Source organism: Loxodonta africana, chromosome X, assembly GCF_030014295.1.
Source record: "Loxodonta africana isolate mLoxAfr1 chromosome X, mLoxAfr1.hap2, whole genome shotgun sequence".
Lineage (NCBI taxonomy): Eukaryota > Metazoa > Chordata > Mammalia > Proboscidea > Elephantidae > Loxodonta > Loxodonta africana.
Genome location: NC_087369.1, coordinates 72,833,020 through 72,851,412, shown reverse-complemented (window position 1 = coordinate 72,851,412; position 18,393 = coordinate 72,833,020). Strand labels below are relative to the sequence as shown.

The following is an 18,393-nucleotide window of genomic DNA, read 5'->3' as shown; positions in this document are numbered from 1 at the left end:
TTCTGGTGTTGGTGAAGAATACTGAATATATCACGGACTCCCAAAGAATGAACATGTCTGTCTTGGAAGAAATACAGGCTGAGTACTCCTTGGAAGCGAGGATGGCAAGATGTTATCTCATGTACTTTGGACATGCTATCAGGAGGGACCAGTCAATGCAGAAGGACATCACACTTGGTATAGTAGAGGGTCAGTGAAAAAGAGGAAGACCCTCGATGAGATGGACTGACAAAGTGGCTGCAATAACAGGCTCAAACATAACAATTGTGAGGATGGCGCAAGACTGGGCAGTATTTTGTTCTGTTGTACATAAGGTCGCTCTGAGTCAGAATCGAGTTGATGGCACCTAACAACAACAAAGTCATTGATGAAAGGGTAGGAGTCTTTGAAGATGTTATCAATTAACATGAGATCATAATAGAGTAGGGTGGGTCCTAATCCTATGACTGGTGTCCCTATGAAAGAGAAGAAAAGACACAGAAAGACACAGAAGAAAGATGACCACAGAAGGAGAGTTGGAGTTTTGCTGCAACTGCAAGCTGAGGAATGCCTGGGTCTACCAGAATCTGGGAGAGACAAGAAGGGATCTTCCTCTAAATACCTGAGAGACAGCATGGCCTTGCTGACACCCTGAATTTGGACTCCTAGCCTCCAGAATTGTGAGACAGTAAAGTTCCATTCTTATAAGCCACCCACTTTCTGGTATTTTGTTACAGCCACCATAGGAAATTAACAGTTTCTTGGTCTGACAGAACAATGAGATGACATGACCAGACTCAGGGAACACTGCAAGTCCGAGCAAAAAAGCCACAATCTAAACTGGGTCTTCCATTCTGAACTTAGTGGTGTGGATTTTTAACTGACAGCTACTGTCTTCATTTGAAATCATAAGCACATGAAAATGTTCTTGGTGAGAATGAATTATGGTCACTCCCTGTTATGCACTGAATTGTGTACCCCAAAAATATATGTTGGAATCCTAACCTCTATACCTGTGGATGTAACTCTAATTGGAAATAAGGTTTTCCTTGTTATGTTAATGAATCCGTATCAGTGGGAGGTGTTTCCTAAACTTAATCATTTCTGAGTCATAAGGAGCAGCAGAGACACAGAGACAAGCAAGCACAAACGAGGGGGAGATAGATGCCATGTGAAGATCACCAAGGAACCAAGGAACACTGGGGCTACAGAAGTCACAGACAAAGATTCTCTCCCAAAGCTGACAGAGAGAGAGCCTTCCCCTATAGCCAGTGCCCTGAATTCAGACTTCTAGCCTCCAAAACTGTGAGAAAATAAATTTATGTTTTTCAAAGCCACACACCTGTGGTATTTGTTACAGCAGCAGTAGGACACTAAGACACACACCTCCATCTGAAATCGAAGTGTGATTTTCTTAACACCTTTTGTAAATGTTGAACCCTAATGAGGAGTGTTGTAGTGACTGACATACCACTTCTGGCCTTAACCTTACTCCCACTTTGTCTCCCCCAGCATAGCTACCAATGAAGTCATCTGGGCATTCTTCAGAAAGATCCTCATCCCTGGCTCCAATGCCCATCACCAATTCCTACCAAAATCTCACTTCCCTTATCTCTTCCCACCTTTCAATCTGCCGTTAATTAGTAGGTATCCTTCAACAGTTGGCCAATTAATAAATTGTACGTGTGGACATCTATTCAACTAATGGTTGCTGTCCTCACTGATTGACATCCTCAAGGCTTCTCCATTCTTTCAGATCCATCTCTTGACTAGAAAGAAAGATACCCTCTATTATCAGAATATCTTTTTGGCTCCACAACATTTACTGAAGTAGCTCCCCAAAACGTACCTCTCCAGAAAGCTTTCTTTTCCTTGACTAATAGGGAGAGAGGCACTAAAGTCCTGTGGGCCCCTCCTTGTCTAATATGTAACTCTCAGGACCTGGCCTGTCTGTTTGCCTCTCTTTTTCTCACTTTACCAGCTTTTGAAGTGTCTTAGCTAAAGTGGCACAAAGAGAGCAATAAGTATATCATCTAGCAGGAACTGTTCCATCTCAACATTAAACAGGCGAACAGAAGCTTCCTCACCCCTGCTTCCATTTTTATTCCCTAAGGTAGGCCTGGGAGCACTGCTGGAAAAAAAAATTGGTAAGAATGTCACATCAACATGTCACTTCTGGATAAGCCATAGGTACTGGTGAATGATCACATTTAGAGACAGAAGGGGGCAACTTGGACAGCTCATTCAGCCCCTGGGAAGCTAGTTCAGGAGATATTAAATAGTCATTTTCACTGCTCCCATTTGAGAGTTCTCAGGCAAGGAACCAATTACCATCAAATCATCAAAGTGCAGCAAGGATGCTAGATCTCAACATCATCACAAAATATAACAGAAATAAAAAAGAAGAAAGAAGCTCTGGAAAAGAGAAAACAGATAGAGATATCAGTGCATCTTCTTTATTACCCAAATACTCCATTCATTGTTGGTGTCAAGTAAATAATTTTCTTTCTATTAGATCATATATGTTGTAACAAGAGAACATAAAACTATATATTGGGAAGAATATAACTGCCCATAGGATGGTGGGATCCTAGAGTGTTTTGCTAATTAAAATTTTTTTTTCCCTAAAGCTATTGCTAGGGTAAATATATTCTGGTACATTTAGCTTGATGGAATATTACACAGTCATTAAAAATGATGATTAGGAAGACTGTGTAGAAACATGAAGTGTTTATGATATGTTAAAGGCAGAATACAAAATGGCATATCATTATGAGTACAACTCTGTAAATACACCCACTCCTCACTTATTGACATGGTTAGGTTCCAAAGGCCAGGTCGTTATGCAAAAATTGGCATTATATGAAAATGGAGGGTGACAACATCAGATCACAAAATGGAGAATGACTACATCATTATAAAACAACAACAAAAAACATCATTATGCAACTGCCAAATTACATCATTACATAACTGCCAGACCACTGAGAATCATGTCCCAGCCAAGCTGACACATAACCTTAGCTATCACAGCAAGCATTATTCTCACCTCACACCTCAGCATTAGCTACTGCTAGACATAAGTTGTTAATGTGCAAATAGTTGGGTAGTAGATTTTTTACTATTGTCATAAATGCAAAATGTCAGATAATGAGATTGTGGATAAGCGAGGAGTAGGTGTTTGTATATATACATACAGACAGATGTGAAGGGGTTATGCAAAAGTGCAGACAGTTGTATTATATTTGGTGGATTCTGGTTGATTTTGTTCCTATATTTAAACTTCCTTTAATGCTATTTTTTAAATGGACTTTATGGTTAAAAATGGGGAACAAAAATCTTTGCCAGAGTGACAAGAAATGGAAAGACAGATATAAGAAGGCTGCCTCAAGTGCAATATAATTAAGGAAAGGGGGGAATTCAATATCTTCTCAAGATCTCCTCCAGCCCTAGTGTTTAAGACACATGACTTGCTGAAGTGATTACAAGTAACAGAGAGAAAATTCCCTTATCAAGGAAATAAGGGATGAAACATAAGAATATGGGAGCAGTCACAGCACTCATCAGCCCCTACACCATATAACTGCTGAGGCTTCTGGGGGAGAAAAGATCAGAAGAGATCACTAGTTCCCTAGATCTTGCTTTTATTTTTCAACCCCCTCTTTTGGCTGCCCTGAAAACTATCAGTTCCACAGAAGAGATTAACAGTAGCTTGGCTTAGGGGTAAATCAATACTTGTCTCTTCTCACTCACTCATTTTTGAAGATATATAAGTTTAAGATGAGCTGGCAGTGGAATGTGACTACCATAAAACCTAATGCCATTTTAAGTTGGGGAAAACTAAAAAACAGATTGAGGGGCTAGCATGAGGGAGGTGATAGGAAAGTAGTCACACCTCTGCAGAAAAGCTGCATTCAATTCTGAGGCCCCCTTTTTTCAGGGGAACACCAAGAAAAGGGTACAGAGTGGAATGAGTAGGGTCGGGAGGGGTTGAAAAGCAACACCATGTGGAATGGGTAAAGGATCATGGCTGTTTGCCCTGGAGAATAGAAGATTCAAAGAGCTTCTGAAGATGTGTCACATGGCAGAGGGAGCAGGAGTTCTGGGGCTTTTACTGTCAGGCATGCTTCAAGCACCTTCTAATCCATCTGAATGGGAAGAGGGAAAATATACCACATTAGGTGTGAGCTGATTCACCAGAGGCAGTTTCCCAAGAGTTTCACCTATGCCTTCTAGGAGTAAGTGGGCATGGGTGAGAAGGCGGACCAGGAAAGTTAAAAGTACTGTGGGAGTTATCAAATCAGTAGCAATCGGCATGAATCAGCCCTGATGTTGCCCGGGTAACAGACAAAGAAGGATGCCTATCTATTTCACTCTGTTCTTAAATCTACAAGAGTTTAAGGTGGGTAATGCACTGACCTAGAAGTAATGCCCTCATATGAGATACAAACCATACCTAAGATCTCTAGGGAATATCCCAAAAACCACTGGGAAGTAGAATAGACCAAGGAGCCTCTGGATAACCTAGAGTTTGAGAAACCCTTTAAAAGAAGGGCCCTCACAAGTCTGGACCTTAGTATCCTCATCTCTAAAATAAAGACAACAGAAAAGATTTCCAAGGCCCCTTTCAGCTCTGACTTTCTAGGGATTCCATATATTTTTTTGCCTAGAAGCCTGAGGCTTGACAAGACACCTGATAATCATCTTGAAGATGATTTTAAAAAGTTAGGGGTTGATGAACACGGGTGTCTTATTCACAGCTGTATCCTAGAGTTTAATTCAGTGCCTGGCATATAATGCTGCTCAATAAATATTGCTAAATAAATGCAAAATGACTAGCTCTTCCTATGCTAATGATGACAAAAGGCAAATTAGAAGCAGAATGTTTAAATTGGTGGTTTTCTTTTCTTTTTTCCCTTTTTGGGCCAGAGAGTCTTTTATTCAAAGGAAATAAAACCAACAAAAAGGAAAACAAGAGAAGGATAACAGGAAGAAGACATTTGCAAAATGGAAAGCTGTTTTTAGAAAAGATGTCCCTACTATATTGTTAGGAGAAAAGCTACAGTACAATCCCATTTTATTAAAACACACATATGCATAGAAAAAAGTGGTCAGCTATATAAGTGGTTATTGCCTGTTTGTGGGATTATAGGTAATTATTTTCTTAAGTGCATGTTATTTTTCTAAGACGAACATGGATTAGCTGTATAAAATAGAATTAATGTAATCAATGTCACTAAATTACACATGTAGAAACTGTTGAATTAGTGCATGTTTTGCTGTGCATATTTTCACCAAAAACATATTATTATTTAAAAAAAGAAATAATGGTTCAAATAGACCCCTTCCCCTTCCTTTTTCTTCTTTAATGGACATTAAAAATACTTCACATCAACTGAATAAATCAAATATACTCAGCTAAGATTTTTTCAAAGAAATGAAAATAAAACATTTAAAGTCTAAAAGAAATTATTTTCTCCATTTCCCACTGGTTTTTCCTTACTGTTTAGTAAAATATCCTTTAAAATGCCAACTTGTTCCTGCTGAGCTCAAGGGAAAGTGAGGAAAAGGGCTTTACCCTTGCTTAGAACAGAGAGATGGAAGGGATGGGGGTAGGAAATGGGGAGCTACAGCTCCCAGAGGGATAAACAGGCATACTGAAGGAGCTAAAGGTTGTGCACCCAGCCTTCGCCTCTTTTGAGTTCCTCTCCCTAAGCTCTTTTCTACTTGAAATCGAAACCAGTGTTTCTCCAAGTGAGGCAGGAGGACCAGCAGCAACAGCATCATCAGGAATGCCTGTTAAACTTAGAGATGCCTGTGCCACACCCCAGACAGATGCAGAGGAGCTAGGATACTTGTGCTTAACAATCTCCCCCAGGGGCTCTGGTACACATTCAAGTTTGCAAACCACTGGCTTAGAGGGAAATATGATTTGCTACAATGAGGTAGGTCAGGTCCTCACATGGGGTGACAGCAACTGGATCAGAAACCAAGAGGCTAGAGGTGGAGATTCAGGGGAGGGATTGAGAGAGACAGAGAATGAGACAGAAACAGGCAGAAATAGAATGAAAAGGAGACAATTAGGCAAATACAAATAGAGACAGAAAACCCAAGGAAGCAGTTTGACCCCATGGAACAGAATCTGGGAGGCCAACACAGCTACCCTTTCCTACATTTTGGGATTGTTAAAGGCTGGGCCCAGGAGAGTTGTTGGTTCTTCATGGAAGTACCCTCCACCCTACCCTGCATGGCCCACATGGACCATCATGGCTGGGCCTACCTCGCAAATGTCTTTGAGATGCTTGATGTAGTGACGTTCAGTGCTCATGATCTCATTGATGACATTGGCCCGCATCTGGTCCCGGTTCTGTAGTGGCCGACCCAGACAGAGGCAATCTGAGTTGGGGTCCAGGTGCCCATTCTGCACATCACTGGGCACTTCCTCTACCCCATCCTCTTGGTTCACCCAGAGCTGTGGAAGCAGGCAGAAGAAGAAAAATGAGTTAACTTCTTTTTTTCAGAAGAAGTTTTTAGTTAAGTAGAACAATGATGAACTAAATTCTTCAGGAATTCAGAGAGCCTTTAGCCAGGGGGCCCCTTCAAACTGAGTGCCAGAACTGGCTCTTAGGGTAACTTGCTGGTCCTGAGCATGGGCCCAGTCCCCTCTAGACTTCTGGCACCCATCTGTGAAATGGAGAATGGAGAGGGTGGGACTAAATCATCTCTCAGCACCCTCTCAGCTACTAAGGTCTGAGAGGAGGGAGGAGTGATGGCAAGCAGAACTCATTCATGCTGGAGCATGTCTAGATAGCACCTCTGAATCCAAAAAAATAAGGATTAAGCTATAGATCTTGGGTGCATAAGTAGATTACTGTCAACAAGCAGTATTTAAATGCTTGCCAGCATAGACACAAAAGTTGGATGCTGGAGTGGATGTCTCAGAAACAGAGCCTGGGGTTTTTATTTCCATCAAGCCAAAAAAAACAAACCTGTTGCCACTGAGTCGATTCCAACTCATAGTGACCCTACAGGACAGGGTAGGACTGTTCCATAGGGCTTCCAAGGAGCAACTGGTAGATTCGAACTGCCGAACTTTTGGTTAGCAGCCATAGATAGCCCTTAACCACTGTGCCACCAAAGGATGTGCAAATAATCATTAAAATTTGACTGTAAAATTCCTTGAGGATTCAAAATATCTCTACCTCTTCAAGGTTGGTGTGAGGAGAGCAGAATGTTCTCCCACTAAATAATAGCAAAACTTACTATACACCAGCCACTATGCTAAAGGATTTCAATATACTGTAATTATTCATGTAGGTACCATTATTACCACCATTTCACAGAAGACGAGACTGAGGCTCAAAGAAGTTAAGGAATTGGTCCTAAGTTACATAGTTAAAAAGAAGAGTTGGGATAGGAGCCAGATAGTATAACTCCAGAGCCTGTGCTCTTAACCATTGTGCCTCAGTCTCTAAGGTAGACAGTAAAAGAGAAGGGAAGGGCTTGGGCCAAGGAAGACTGAGAATTATTAGAATCATCAGAAATGGCTACAGTTGATATAGTTTGAGAGTTTCTATTTCAAATCATGAAGGCAGAAGGAAACTGAAAAACCTCCTTTTGGGAGGCTGCAAGAGCTATAGCTGGATCATGGATAACTTAGTTTGAATCAGGGAGATGGCTCATTTCACCCCAGTCTTAGAAGAGGAACAAACTGTGCGGACAAGGAAAAAAATGTGAGTAGTCCCTGTAGGTAGAGTGGCAAAATCCTCTGGGATAATTAGCTAAGGAACTTGCCAGTAGTTTCAAAAGCTTCAACCATCCTTCTGTGTTCTCCCTCCCTACCCCCACTACCAGCTTTTTCCACATTCCTGGCTCAAGAACCTAAGCTTAAGCAATTTAGATGCATCTCTATTTCTGTCAAGAGAAAAGTAGGTTGATGGGTGGCCTTAGGGGGACAGCGGCTTTGGAATGGAGTTAGAGGGACTGTAGTTATTTCCTAACTCTGGGTATTCTCCCCTCTCTTGCCTTTGTGGGGGTTAGGGGTTGGGGTTACCACCCAGTAAGCCTAAAACTATCATCAGCATAAAAAAAAATATATTCCACTTATTTGCCACAGGCCAGAACAAGAAAGACTCACCCCATTTCAAGGTATTTTGCACACAGCTGAACCTAGGACTCAGAACCTATCTCTGAAAATGCTCTGTTGGAAATACCTTTCCAGCTTGCAAAAGGTCAAGTTTGTGTCTTTGACATGTTAACTCACCCCATTGCTGTCAAGTCCATTCCTACTCATAGGGACCCTATAGGACAGAGGAGAACTGCCCCATAGGGTTTCCAAGGCTTTAAATCTTTATGGAAGCAGACTGCAACATCTTTCCTCCTGTGGAGAGGTTGGTGGGTTTGAACCGCTGGCCTTTTAGTTAGCAGCCCAGCACTTTAACCACTGTGCCACCAGGGCTCCTTGATATGCTAACAGCACCCTTTAATACAATCAACAGACAATGAAAAGGGACAACTACTCAAGGAACACACCTGTTCAAAGAGTGATTCTAATACACTGAAGCAAAACACATCATATACATTATGCTGCCTATATGTAGCAATAAAAACCCCATTCTCTAATAATCCACTAGTGTTTCCCTGCTTCTAACAAGGCAAGCTAAGCCCTGCTATAAAAATGTACCATAGGCAGACCTTTATGAGATAAGAACCATTTCTTGTCATGTCAGGGATTTAAGACAAGTCAAGTCAAAATGTTGACTTTGGATGGCTAGAATGAGATAAATTTTCGGAATAGTTCCTGTGAGAAGAAGCACAGGATGCAGAAGGTGGGAAGGGAGCAAGAGCATGAACAGACCAAGATTTGTATTCAGCCCATAGTCCAAACAGTTCCAAATAACAATGAGAGGGAAGGAAGGCAACTGCAACCAGGTGGAAGCATAATCCTCACACATGATCTGGTGGAACAGCTTCCAAACCTTCTGACTACAGCTAAAGCCCTGGGCGGCAGGACCCTCCATAAGGAGCTTCTGAGAAGACAAAACCTTGATCTCTGCCACTGCAAAACCCCCAGAGGTCTGCTCCTTGCTGTCTTAAACCAAAATAACGACCAGGTAATCCATTGATTCGTTAACTCAATATCAAGTACCTGCTATGTGCCAAATAGTGAGGATAGAGCAGTGACCAAAACAGACAGAAATCCCTGACCTTTGTGGAGCTGACATTCTAGGGAAGATGTTTCTAAGCTTAGAAAAAGGCTCCATGTAAAGCCCAAATATTATGCCCTATGGGCCCAGGGTCCCACAAAAGATCCCTGGGCTTGAGTATATGACTTTCTGGTCTACCTCTAAGCTCCTTGCTCTTGAGAGCTTTCCTGCTCAGTGCAGATGAAGGCCCTTGTCCATTTGCATGGCAGAGTGCACTGATACAGATCAGCTAATGAGCTCATCTTCCTCGGGTGAAATGTCAGCCCAGAGTTCCACACCAAGCCTTCCCAAAAACCTGTGCATACCTTTTCACAAGTGTTCTTCACTGACACTGCAATTAGCATGTATGGGGCCCTGGATGACAAGTAAGAAAACAGAAAATGCCTGGAGCCTGGCAGTTTGAAAGGCTTTCCTATAAGCTCTCTCAGAGTACTTGAAGACGGGTTTCTCTAGCCCTCACTGAGCTCTGAAGCAAGGCTGAATTAATGAAATTAAATTTAACAAATATCCACTTTGAACCTATTCTATGCCTAACCACTAATTGAGACACATGGGGAGGAGGTGAGCAAAACAACTGACTCCTACCTCCTCCTTCTGATCCAGGGAGTGCTCTCCAAATAAGAGAAAATCTCTTTTCCTTATCTCTTACTTTTCCATTCCCACTACCATGACCCTTGTCTCCTTATACCTGAACAATTCTCTAGGTGATGTCCTAGTTCCAATCCCTCCCACACTGCTATTAGACCAAATTACTTGACTATCACTTAGACTCGCTACTCCAACACCCCAAAATTCTCAATATCTCTGCTGGCATTCAAAGAGCACCATGTGATATGGCTCCAATCTGCATTTTGATCCTTACCTCCAACTATTCCCTTTAGGAATACTGGGCTCCTCCCACACTGGTCTACATTCTGTCCACAAATAATCCTATCTATGGCCTTTAATCTCATGCTGGAACATGGAAATAACATAATCTAGAGGTTTTCAACCACTTTGGCAATAATGACCCAACATCTCAAAGTCCTGATGAAGAAACAGGGACCCACAGGCAAAAATGACTGCCAGGAAGTTAGTGAAATGCACAGATTCCTATTTTGATATGGCTTTAAATTCTGTATGCGTCTTCCTTTTTTTCTGTTTTTAAATAACAATTGACACAGGAATATATGTGACTTGTAATAAGTTAAAACAGGAAAAAAAGAGAGAAGGCTCAAATTACTAAAATCAGAAATGAAAAAGGAGATATTACTACCAATCTTACAGAAATAAAAAGGATTAAAAAGGAATATATGAATAAGTGTATGTCAAAAATTTGATAATCTGATGAAATGGACAAATTCCTAGAAGGATATAAACCATAGAAACTGACTCAAGAAGAAATAGAAATAGAAAATCTGAATATACCTATAACAAGTAAAGCAATTGAATTAGTAATCAAAAATTTCCCACAAGGAAAAACCCAGGACCATCTGGTAAATTCTATCAAATGTTTAGAGAAAAATTAATACTATTCTTTCACAAACTTCCATAAACAGGAATGCAGAGCTCAACAAAATACTAGCAATTTGAACCCAGCAATATATAAAACAGAATTATTCACCATGATCAAATGGGGTTGATCTTAGGAATGTAAGGTTGTTCAACATATGAAAATTAATCATTGTAATACATCATATTAATGGAAAAAAGGGGAAAATGTATTATTATCTCAATAGATATAGAAAAAGCATTCGACAAAAATCCAACAGCTTTACACAGTAAAAAAAAAAGAAAAAGAAAAAAAAGCACCCAACAAACTAGGAATAAAAGGAACTTTCTCAAACCGATAATGAACATTTATGAAAAACCCAGAGTTAACATCATTAAAAAAAAAAAAAAAGATTGAATGTTTTCCTCCTAAGATCAGGAAGACGACAAGGATATATGCTTTTATCACTTCCACTTAACATTTTACTGGAGGTTCTGGCCAGGGCAAATGGGCAAGAGGAAAAAAATAAAAGGCATCCAGATTGGAAAGGAATAAGTAAAACTATTTCTAGTCACAGATGACATAATCTTGTATATAAAAAAATTCTAGAAAATACATACAACTGTTAGAACTAATAAATGAATTCAGCAATGTTGCAGGATATGAAATCAATATAAAAAATTGTTTTTCTATATACTAGTAATGAACAATCTGAAAATGAAAATTCAAAAAATTCCATTTAAATAGGATCAGAAAGAATAAAATACTTAGGAATAAATTCAACAATTATAAGACTCGTACACTGAAAACTATAAAATGTTGCTGAAAGAAATTAAAGAAGACCTAAGTAAATTGAAACATCCCATGTTAATGGATTTAAAGACTTATTATTAAGATAGCAATACTCCTCAAATTGACTCAAATTCAACACCATCCCTATCAAAATCCCAGCTGGCGTCTTTGCAGAAATTGACAAGCTGATCCTAAAATTCATATAGAAATTCAAGGAATCCAGAATAGCCAAAACAATTTTGAAGAATAACAACGTTGAAGGAATAAGCCTTCCTAATTTCAAAACTTACTACACAAAGCTACAGCAATCAAGAGAGTGTGGCACTGGAACAATAATACACATAGAAAGCAATGCAATAAAATTGAGAGTTGAGAAATATGCCTTACGTTTATGTACAACTTATCTTTGACAAGGGAGCTAAGACAATTCAAGAAAGGAATTACGTCTTCAACAAATGGTGCCGGGACAACTGGATAGCCACATACAAAATAATAAAGTTAGACCTTTACCTACCATCATATGTAAAAATTAACTCAAAATTGATCAAAGACCTAAATGTAAGAGTTAAAACTATAAAATTCTTACAAGAAAACACAGAAAAATCTTTGTGATGTTGGATTAGGCAATGGTTTCTTAGATATGACACCAAAAGCACAATCAACTGAAGAAAAAATAAATACACTGGACTGCATCAAAATTAAAACTTTTGTGCTGCTAACAATACCATCACAAAACTGAAAAGACCACCCACAGTAATAGAAGAAAATATTTGCATATCATATATCTGATAAGGGTCTAATATCCAGAATATGTAGAACGCAACAATAAAAAGTCAGATAGCTCAATTAAAAATGGGCAAAACATGTGAATAGACAATTATGGAAAGAAGATATATAAATGGCCAATAAACATATGAAAAAATGCAAAACCATTAGCCATCAGAAGAATGCAAATCAAAACCACAATGAGATACCACTTCATACTTCACACACACTAGGATGGACATAAAAAACAAAAACACGAACAATAACAAGGGTGTGGAGAAGCTGAAACCCTCATACACTGCTGGGGTGAATATGTAGAACGGTGCAGCCGCTGTGGGAAGCAGTTTGGCAGTTCCTCAATACAATAAACAGAGTTACCTTATAACCGGACAATTCCACTCCCACTTATATACTGAAGAGATCTGAAAATATATGTTCCCCCAAAAACTTGTACACAAATGTTCATAGAGGCATAATAGCCAAAAAAAATGAAAACAACCCAGATGATATACCCAAAATGTGGTATATCCATATCCATTCAGTGGAATACTATGCAGCAATACAAAGAAATACTGATACTTGTTATAACATAGATAAGCCTCAAAAACTGTATGTGAAGTGAAAGAAGCCAAACACAAAAGAACACACATATTGTACAATTCAATTTATATGAAATGTCCAGAATAAACAAAAATCCATAGAGACTGGGAAAAGTGGGGAATAGAGAGTGACTGTTAATGTGTACAGGGTTTCTTTTTGGGGTGACGAAAATGTCCTGGAATTAGATAGTGGTGATGGTTGCACAACCTTGTGAATATATTAGGTGCCATCGAATTCATTCCAACTCATAGTGACCCCATGCGACAGAGTAGAACTTCCCCATAGGGTTTTCTTGGCTGTAATTTTTACAGAAGCAGATCACCAGGTCTTTCTCCCTCAGAGCCACTGGGTGAGTTCAAACTGCCAACCTTTTGGTTGGCAGCCAAGTGCTTAACCATTGTATAACCACGGGTCTTCGGAACTAGAGAGTGGTGCATAACATAATACCACTGAATTATACATTTTAAAGTAATAAATTTTATGTAATATATATTTTACCAAAATATAAAAAATAAAGATTATAAAATATCTCAGCTAGAAAGGTTCTTGGAGTTTATCTGGTCTAACCCGTCACCTTCCAGGGGAGAAAACTTGAGTCCTGGCAAAGGGAAAAGAATTTGACTAAGGTTACAGAATTTAGACAAGTCACTTGCTTTCTGTGTAAGCTCTTATCTCCACTATCAGGCTCTTGAAGGATATCCTCCAGGTCTAAAGCATTTCTGTACCTCCTCAGTAGCTATTTGATTAGAAAACCATAGGTTCACTGCACACTTACTGCCTCTAGATTCCTGGTCGCTATACTTTACCTGCTTGTTGTAGCACATGCAACAACTCAATGGTGGACCTACTGATACCAATCACTTGCCATGAGAACAATGCCACAAAAGAAAGCTGCCTACTGGTGCTATACTCTACCTACTGGGCTGGAGTTTCCTCCAACACTTGCAGTTGGGAAGGTCCTCACTCACACACACCCTGGCCTATCTCACCAACATGGGAAGGTCAACTTCTAGGACCTCATCTCAACTCAAGTTTATCTGACTGCACTGCAATTTCAGGCTACTGTTGTCCCTGTTTCTTATGTAACACCATTATTAAATGTACTTCTAAAAGTAAGGTATGTTTTGTTTACCTAATATGTAACTCGATGTGGGTATGAGCCCACCCCACACGTGGCCCTCAGGCCCCAGTCCCACTAAGCAGCAATGTCAATAACTCTACTACCTTAATAAACTTATAAAACAACTAAATATCTAGACCACTGGGCAGAATTTACTGGTATATTATTATGGCTCCTTTCCCCAATACATCTAAAAAAAAGATGTTTTCAAATCCATTCTTGAGCTCATATATATAGCACAGTGTTCCTCTACTTATTAGTTCATAAATTAGGGCTAACCGCTGATATATGGCTCTTGTAATGTTATTATGCCTGTTCACAAAAGGCAAAGAAGCCAAGAAAGTTGTCCAACTGCATGTTCAGCAGGCTCATTAGTTGCAACACCACTTCTATTAGTCTTGAAAACCTGGCAGTATCAAGATAACCAAGCCTCTGTGCAACCTGTATTCTCATACAAGTGGCTGAATTGGTTGGAATAGAAGCCTCGAGTGCCCAGGTGGCCTCAGTCTAGCCACACACATGTAGGGGCAGCAGGAAGCTGATACATAGGGACTCAGAGTCATGTAAGATGATGGGTAAAGGATGAAGGCCCAGAAACCTGGAAAACAGGAGTGGCTTGGCAGACCTCATCTCATAATTCAGACCTCTGGAGGGTTGCAGATGGAATACAGGGTCAGTATAGCGCTGGTGGGGAGAATAAGGATGCTACCACTACCATTAACATAAAAAGTTTGCTGCTAGTATCATCAGTATTATTATTGAGTGACTCCTATGTGGCAGATCCTACTGTCAGCACTTTTCTTACATAATTCTGTTTAGTCCTCATAACAATTTAATGAGTTAAGTACTATTATATCATAAATTTAGAGAGGAGGTCACTAAAGGACAGACAGTACTAGTGACCTGCCTAAGGCACCATTGCTAATAAATGGGAAGGCTGGGATTTTAATCCAGAAATATTACCTGCAGAGCTGGTGCTTTTATCCATTTACACCTTTCCCATGACTAGAAGTTTCAGAAAGTCAGATTTCAGTTCAAAGTAAAGACAAACTGTCTCTTAAAGTTGTCAGAAGCTACAATAGGTAGCCTGAAGAGGTAAGAAGATACTTGCCAGTGGACATGCAAGAGCAGGGACTGGATGACCATTTGGGAGGCAGGAATATTATGGAGGGATTAAAACATCAGCAAGGGGGCTAAACTAGATGACTTTTAAGATCCATCCCTAGCCCTTAAATTCCCTGGCTCTGAGTCAACAACCATTTCTCACAGTCCATTTTTAAGAATGATCAACAGGTCCAGGCCTTTTGGCTGGATCCAATTCAACCAAGTTTAATCAAACACAAACTTAGGCCAAAACTTCCTTCCCTAAGTAGGTTCCATGGAAAGTCACAGAGAATGACTCTTGGAGCATCAATATTAACAAAATACTGGTAACATACTAATGATGAAGCTTCTTTTTGATTATCCATGGGGACAAATAAAAGCTGCACAAGACATATTATTAGTACAGACAAGATTGCAGGGAGGATATTTATGCTGCTTAAAAAAAATCAGTTTCCAAGCATCTTCAAACAGAGCTCCTAAGATGCAATGTGCTGTGTATCACAGAAACAATGCTAAGCTACTAATCAGAAGTGCTGAAATGGAGATTTTGTTTCACTCTGAAATTCCAACTAGCTACAGAAACCTAAGTAGGTCATGTCCTGTCTTGGGCCCTTAGTTTCCTCATCGCCTATCTGCAATGGGGATGGGAAGGGCTGTGATGACAGGCTTCCATAAGATAGGACATATCAAGTGATTCAAAAAAGGTATAAAGTTCCCAAGTAATGAAAGGAATTATCATAGAAAAAAAAAGTTTTTCCATTATTACATTTGTTTAGTTAGTAGAAGTGACTAGAACCATGGAGTTTCTAGCAGATGGTCTTGTAATGGGGGGGGGGGCAGTTGGTAAACGCTTGGTAGTGGACTCCATTAAAAGGAGTATTTCCCCATCCTGGAGTCCTATCTTTTCATCACTTCTACTAGCTATGATACCACATTGCATCTTAGCAGCTCTGTTTGCTGTTTGAAGATGCTTAGAAACAGAATTTTCTTTTAAGTGTGTAAATATCCTTTCTGCAATCCTGTCTGTACTAATAATATGTCTTGTGAGCCTTTTATTTGTCCCCCTGGATTATCGAATAAATGTTTCAGCATTGGTAATAAAGTTTCATAGTGGTTAAGCACTCATGCTAACCAAGAGGTCGGCAGTTCGAACCCACCAGCCATTCCACAGGAAAAAGACGTGGCAGTCTGCTTCCGTAAAGATTTACAGCTTTGGAAACCCTATGCAGCAGTTCTACTCTGTCCTATAGGGTCGCTATGAGCAGAAATCAAGTCGATGGCGACGAGTTAATTAATGACGGTTGTAATAGTGATTGTGTTGAAAGGCTTTCGCTCCCCCTCCCTTCCCTCCCTTGTGGTCACTCTGCATCCCCATCGCAACATCCCCCACCCCTGCCATCTGTTTAGTTGTCAGCCAGGGAAGCTGACAAAGTCATTTTACTCTCTGTTTAGGGCCAATTTCACCTTCTAAGTCTTCTACTGCTATGAGCTTTGCTACTTCTAAACTGGGCAGGGTGGAGGGGGTGATGGTGGTGCTGAGGTGGTGGTGGTGGAAGGAAGGAGGTTCCAGAAAGCTAGATCCTCCAAATACTTCTGACTAAATTTTAGCAAAGGATTCCAGGCCCCAGGTACCCTAAATTGACTTCTCCTTGTATAGCTGCATCTTTTTCCCCCAGCAGAGAGGGGAAACAGCAAAGTGAAACAGAACCAGTTATTCATGAGGTTGAAAAAGCCTTCTACCTTTAAAGAAAGCACCTGCGGCAGGTTTTTGTTTTGTGTTCTCTAGTGCTATCCCTATAGGAGGATTGAGGAAGAGGGGTCTGGGTATGGTGCCACCTTTGGTGTTCTGTTCTATAAAACTCCATCTCCAGCATCCCTCCCAAATGTTTTGATACCTCACCCACAAGTAGAAATTAAGCTGAGTGAATCTGCCTGCCACATTTATTTTTTTCTGTAAAACAGCTAAACGGTTGGATTTAGGGACAAAAGTGGGGAAGGCAGGGAATAGCCCCTGCCTCAATCAAAAAAGAGAAACAAATCAAGTATGGAAGTAAAACTCCTGGAAAAGTGAGAAAGGCCAGGAGAAGAGGTTGACTTGCCTATGTGTCCCTGTATTATAACTCCTTTGGATTTCATCTTATGACTATCCAATGTTCTAAGGTCAGTCAGACAATGTAAAGACTCCTGGGAGTCTTACCATCTTGAGCCAGTAAGTGCTGCCCAGGGATCAGAGTCCTGGATTTTGAGATGAGCAGAAACTTGATGCCCACTCTCAGCTTTGGCTACTGTGGTACCCAACTCAGCCCACACCTGAGTTTGGTATCAACTTGGGCCAGTAGCTTATCTGACCAGATACACTGCTCTGGAGAATATATTGTCCCAATGATCAAGGAGTGGTAAGACAAAGGATGGGAAAGGAAGAAACAAGTCGGTGCACGGTAACGTAAAACTTGGCAGACTTGGAGATTCTGTAGCCTGAGTCTATTCTGAGGTATGTCTAGATCCCTCTGAGGAAGTCATAAAAGGTAGAAGCTGGCTCTAGTACAGCCAGAAAGGGGCCTGGAGACTAGAAGCCTAGCCAATGTCACTGATAAGCCTGGCTCCTGTATGGCTTGGCTGGGGGGTACCCTTGGCCCCAGACCAGTCCAGGAACATGCCATCAGTAAGTGGGAGCTAAGAATCCTGCCATCTTGGAACTGGAACTGGAAGATCAGGAGGAGCAGGACCAGGCCAGGGCCAAGCTGCTGCAAGCTGGCCCTCACAGTGCTAAGGGTACTCTTGTGCTGGATGGCCACCCCCCATGACAACTTGACTCTCTACCTTACCTTAAGCCTCTCCCGTTCAAGAAAGCCAAACCAATCCTCAAGATTTCCTCTCTGGGGAAGAGCAAGCTTAATCCTTCATGGAGGCATACACTTCATACTTACTAACCTCCCTTCCGAGAAACTGTACTATATGAAGAAAAACAGGACATCAGGATTGGAGGAAGACTCATTAACAACCTGCAATATGTAAATGTTACAAACTTGCTTGCTGAAAGTGAAGAGGACTTGAAGCACTTACTGATGAAGATCAAAGACCACAGCCTGCAGTATGGATTACACTGCTGTAGGGTCGCTATGAGTCAGGATCGACTCGACGGCAGTGGGTTTGGTTTGGTTTTGGGCAACATAAAGAAAATAAAAATCCTCACAACTGGACCCATAAGCAACATCATGATAAACGGAGAAAAGATTGAAGTTGTCAAGGATTTCATTTTACTTGGATTCACAGTCAACAGCCATGGAAGCAGCAATCAAGAAACCAAAAGACACATTGCATTGGGCAAATATGCTGAAAAAGACCTCTTTAAAAGT

The 18,393-nt window shown here is 40.6% G+C and overlaps 1 protein-coding gene across 18 annotated transcripts in view; it reads right to left on the bottom strand.

Annotated features, from left to right (window-relative positions):
- ARHGEF9 (Cdc42 guanine nucleotide exchange factor 9) overlaps positions 1 to 18,393 on the bottom strand; it is a 179,599-nt gene that overhangs the window by 97,454 nt on the left and 63,752 nt on the right. For all 18 annotated transcript variants that reach the window (XM_064278391.1, XM_064278390.1, XM_064278384.1 and 15 more), the window contains one exon: positions 6,260 to 6,451. In XM_064278391.1, the coding sequence (XP_064134461.1) occupies positions 6,260 to 6,451 (192 nt within the window). The remainder of the gene's footprint in view (positions 1 to 6,259; positions 6,452 to 18,393) is intronic.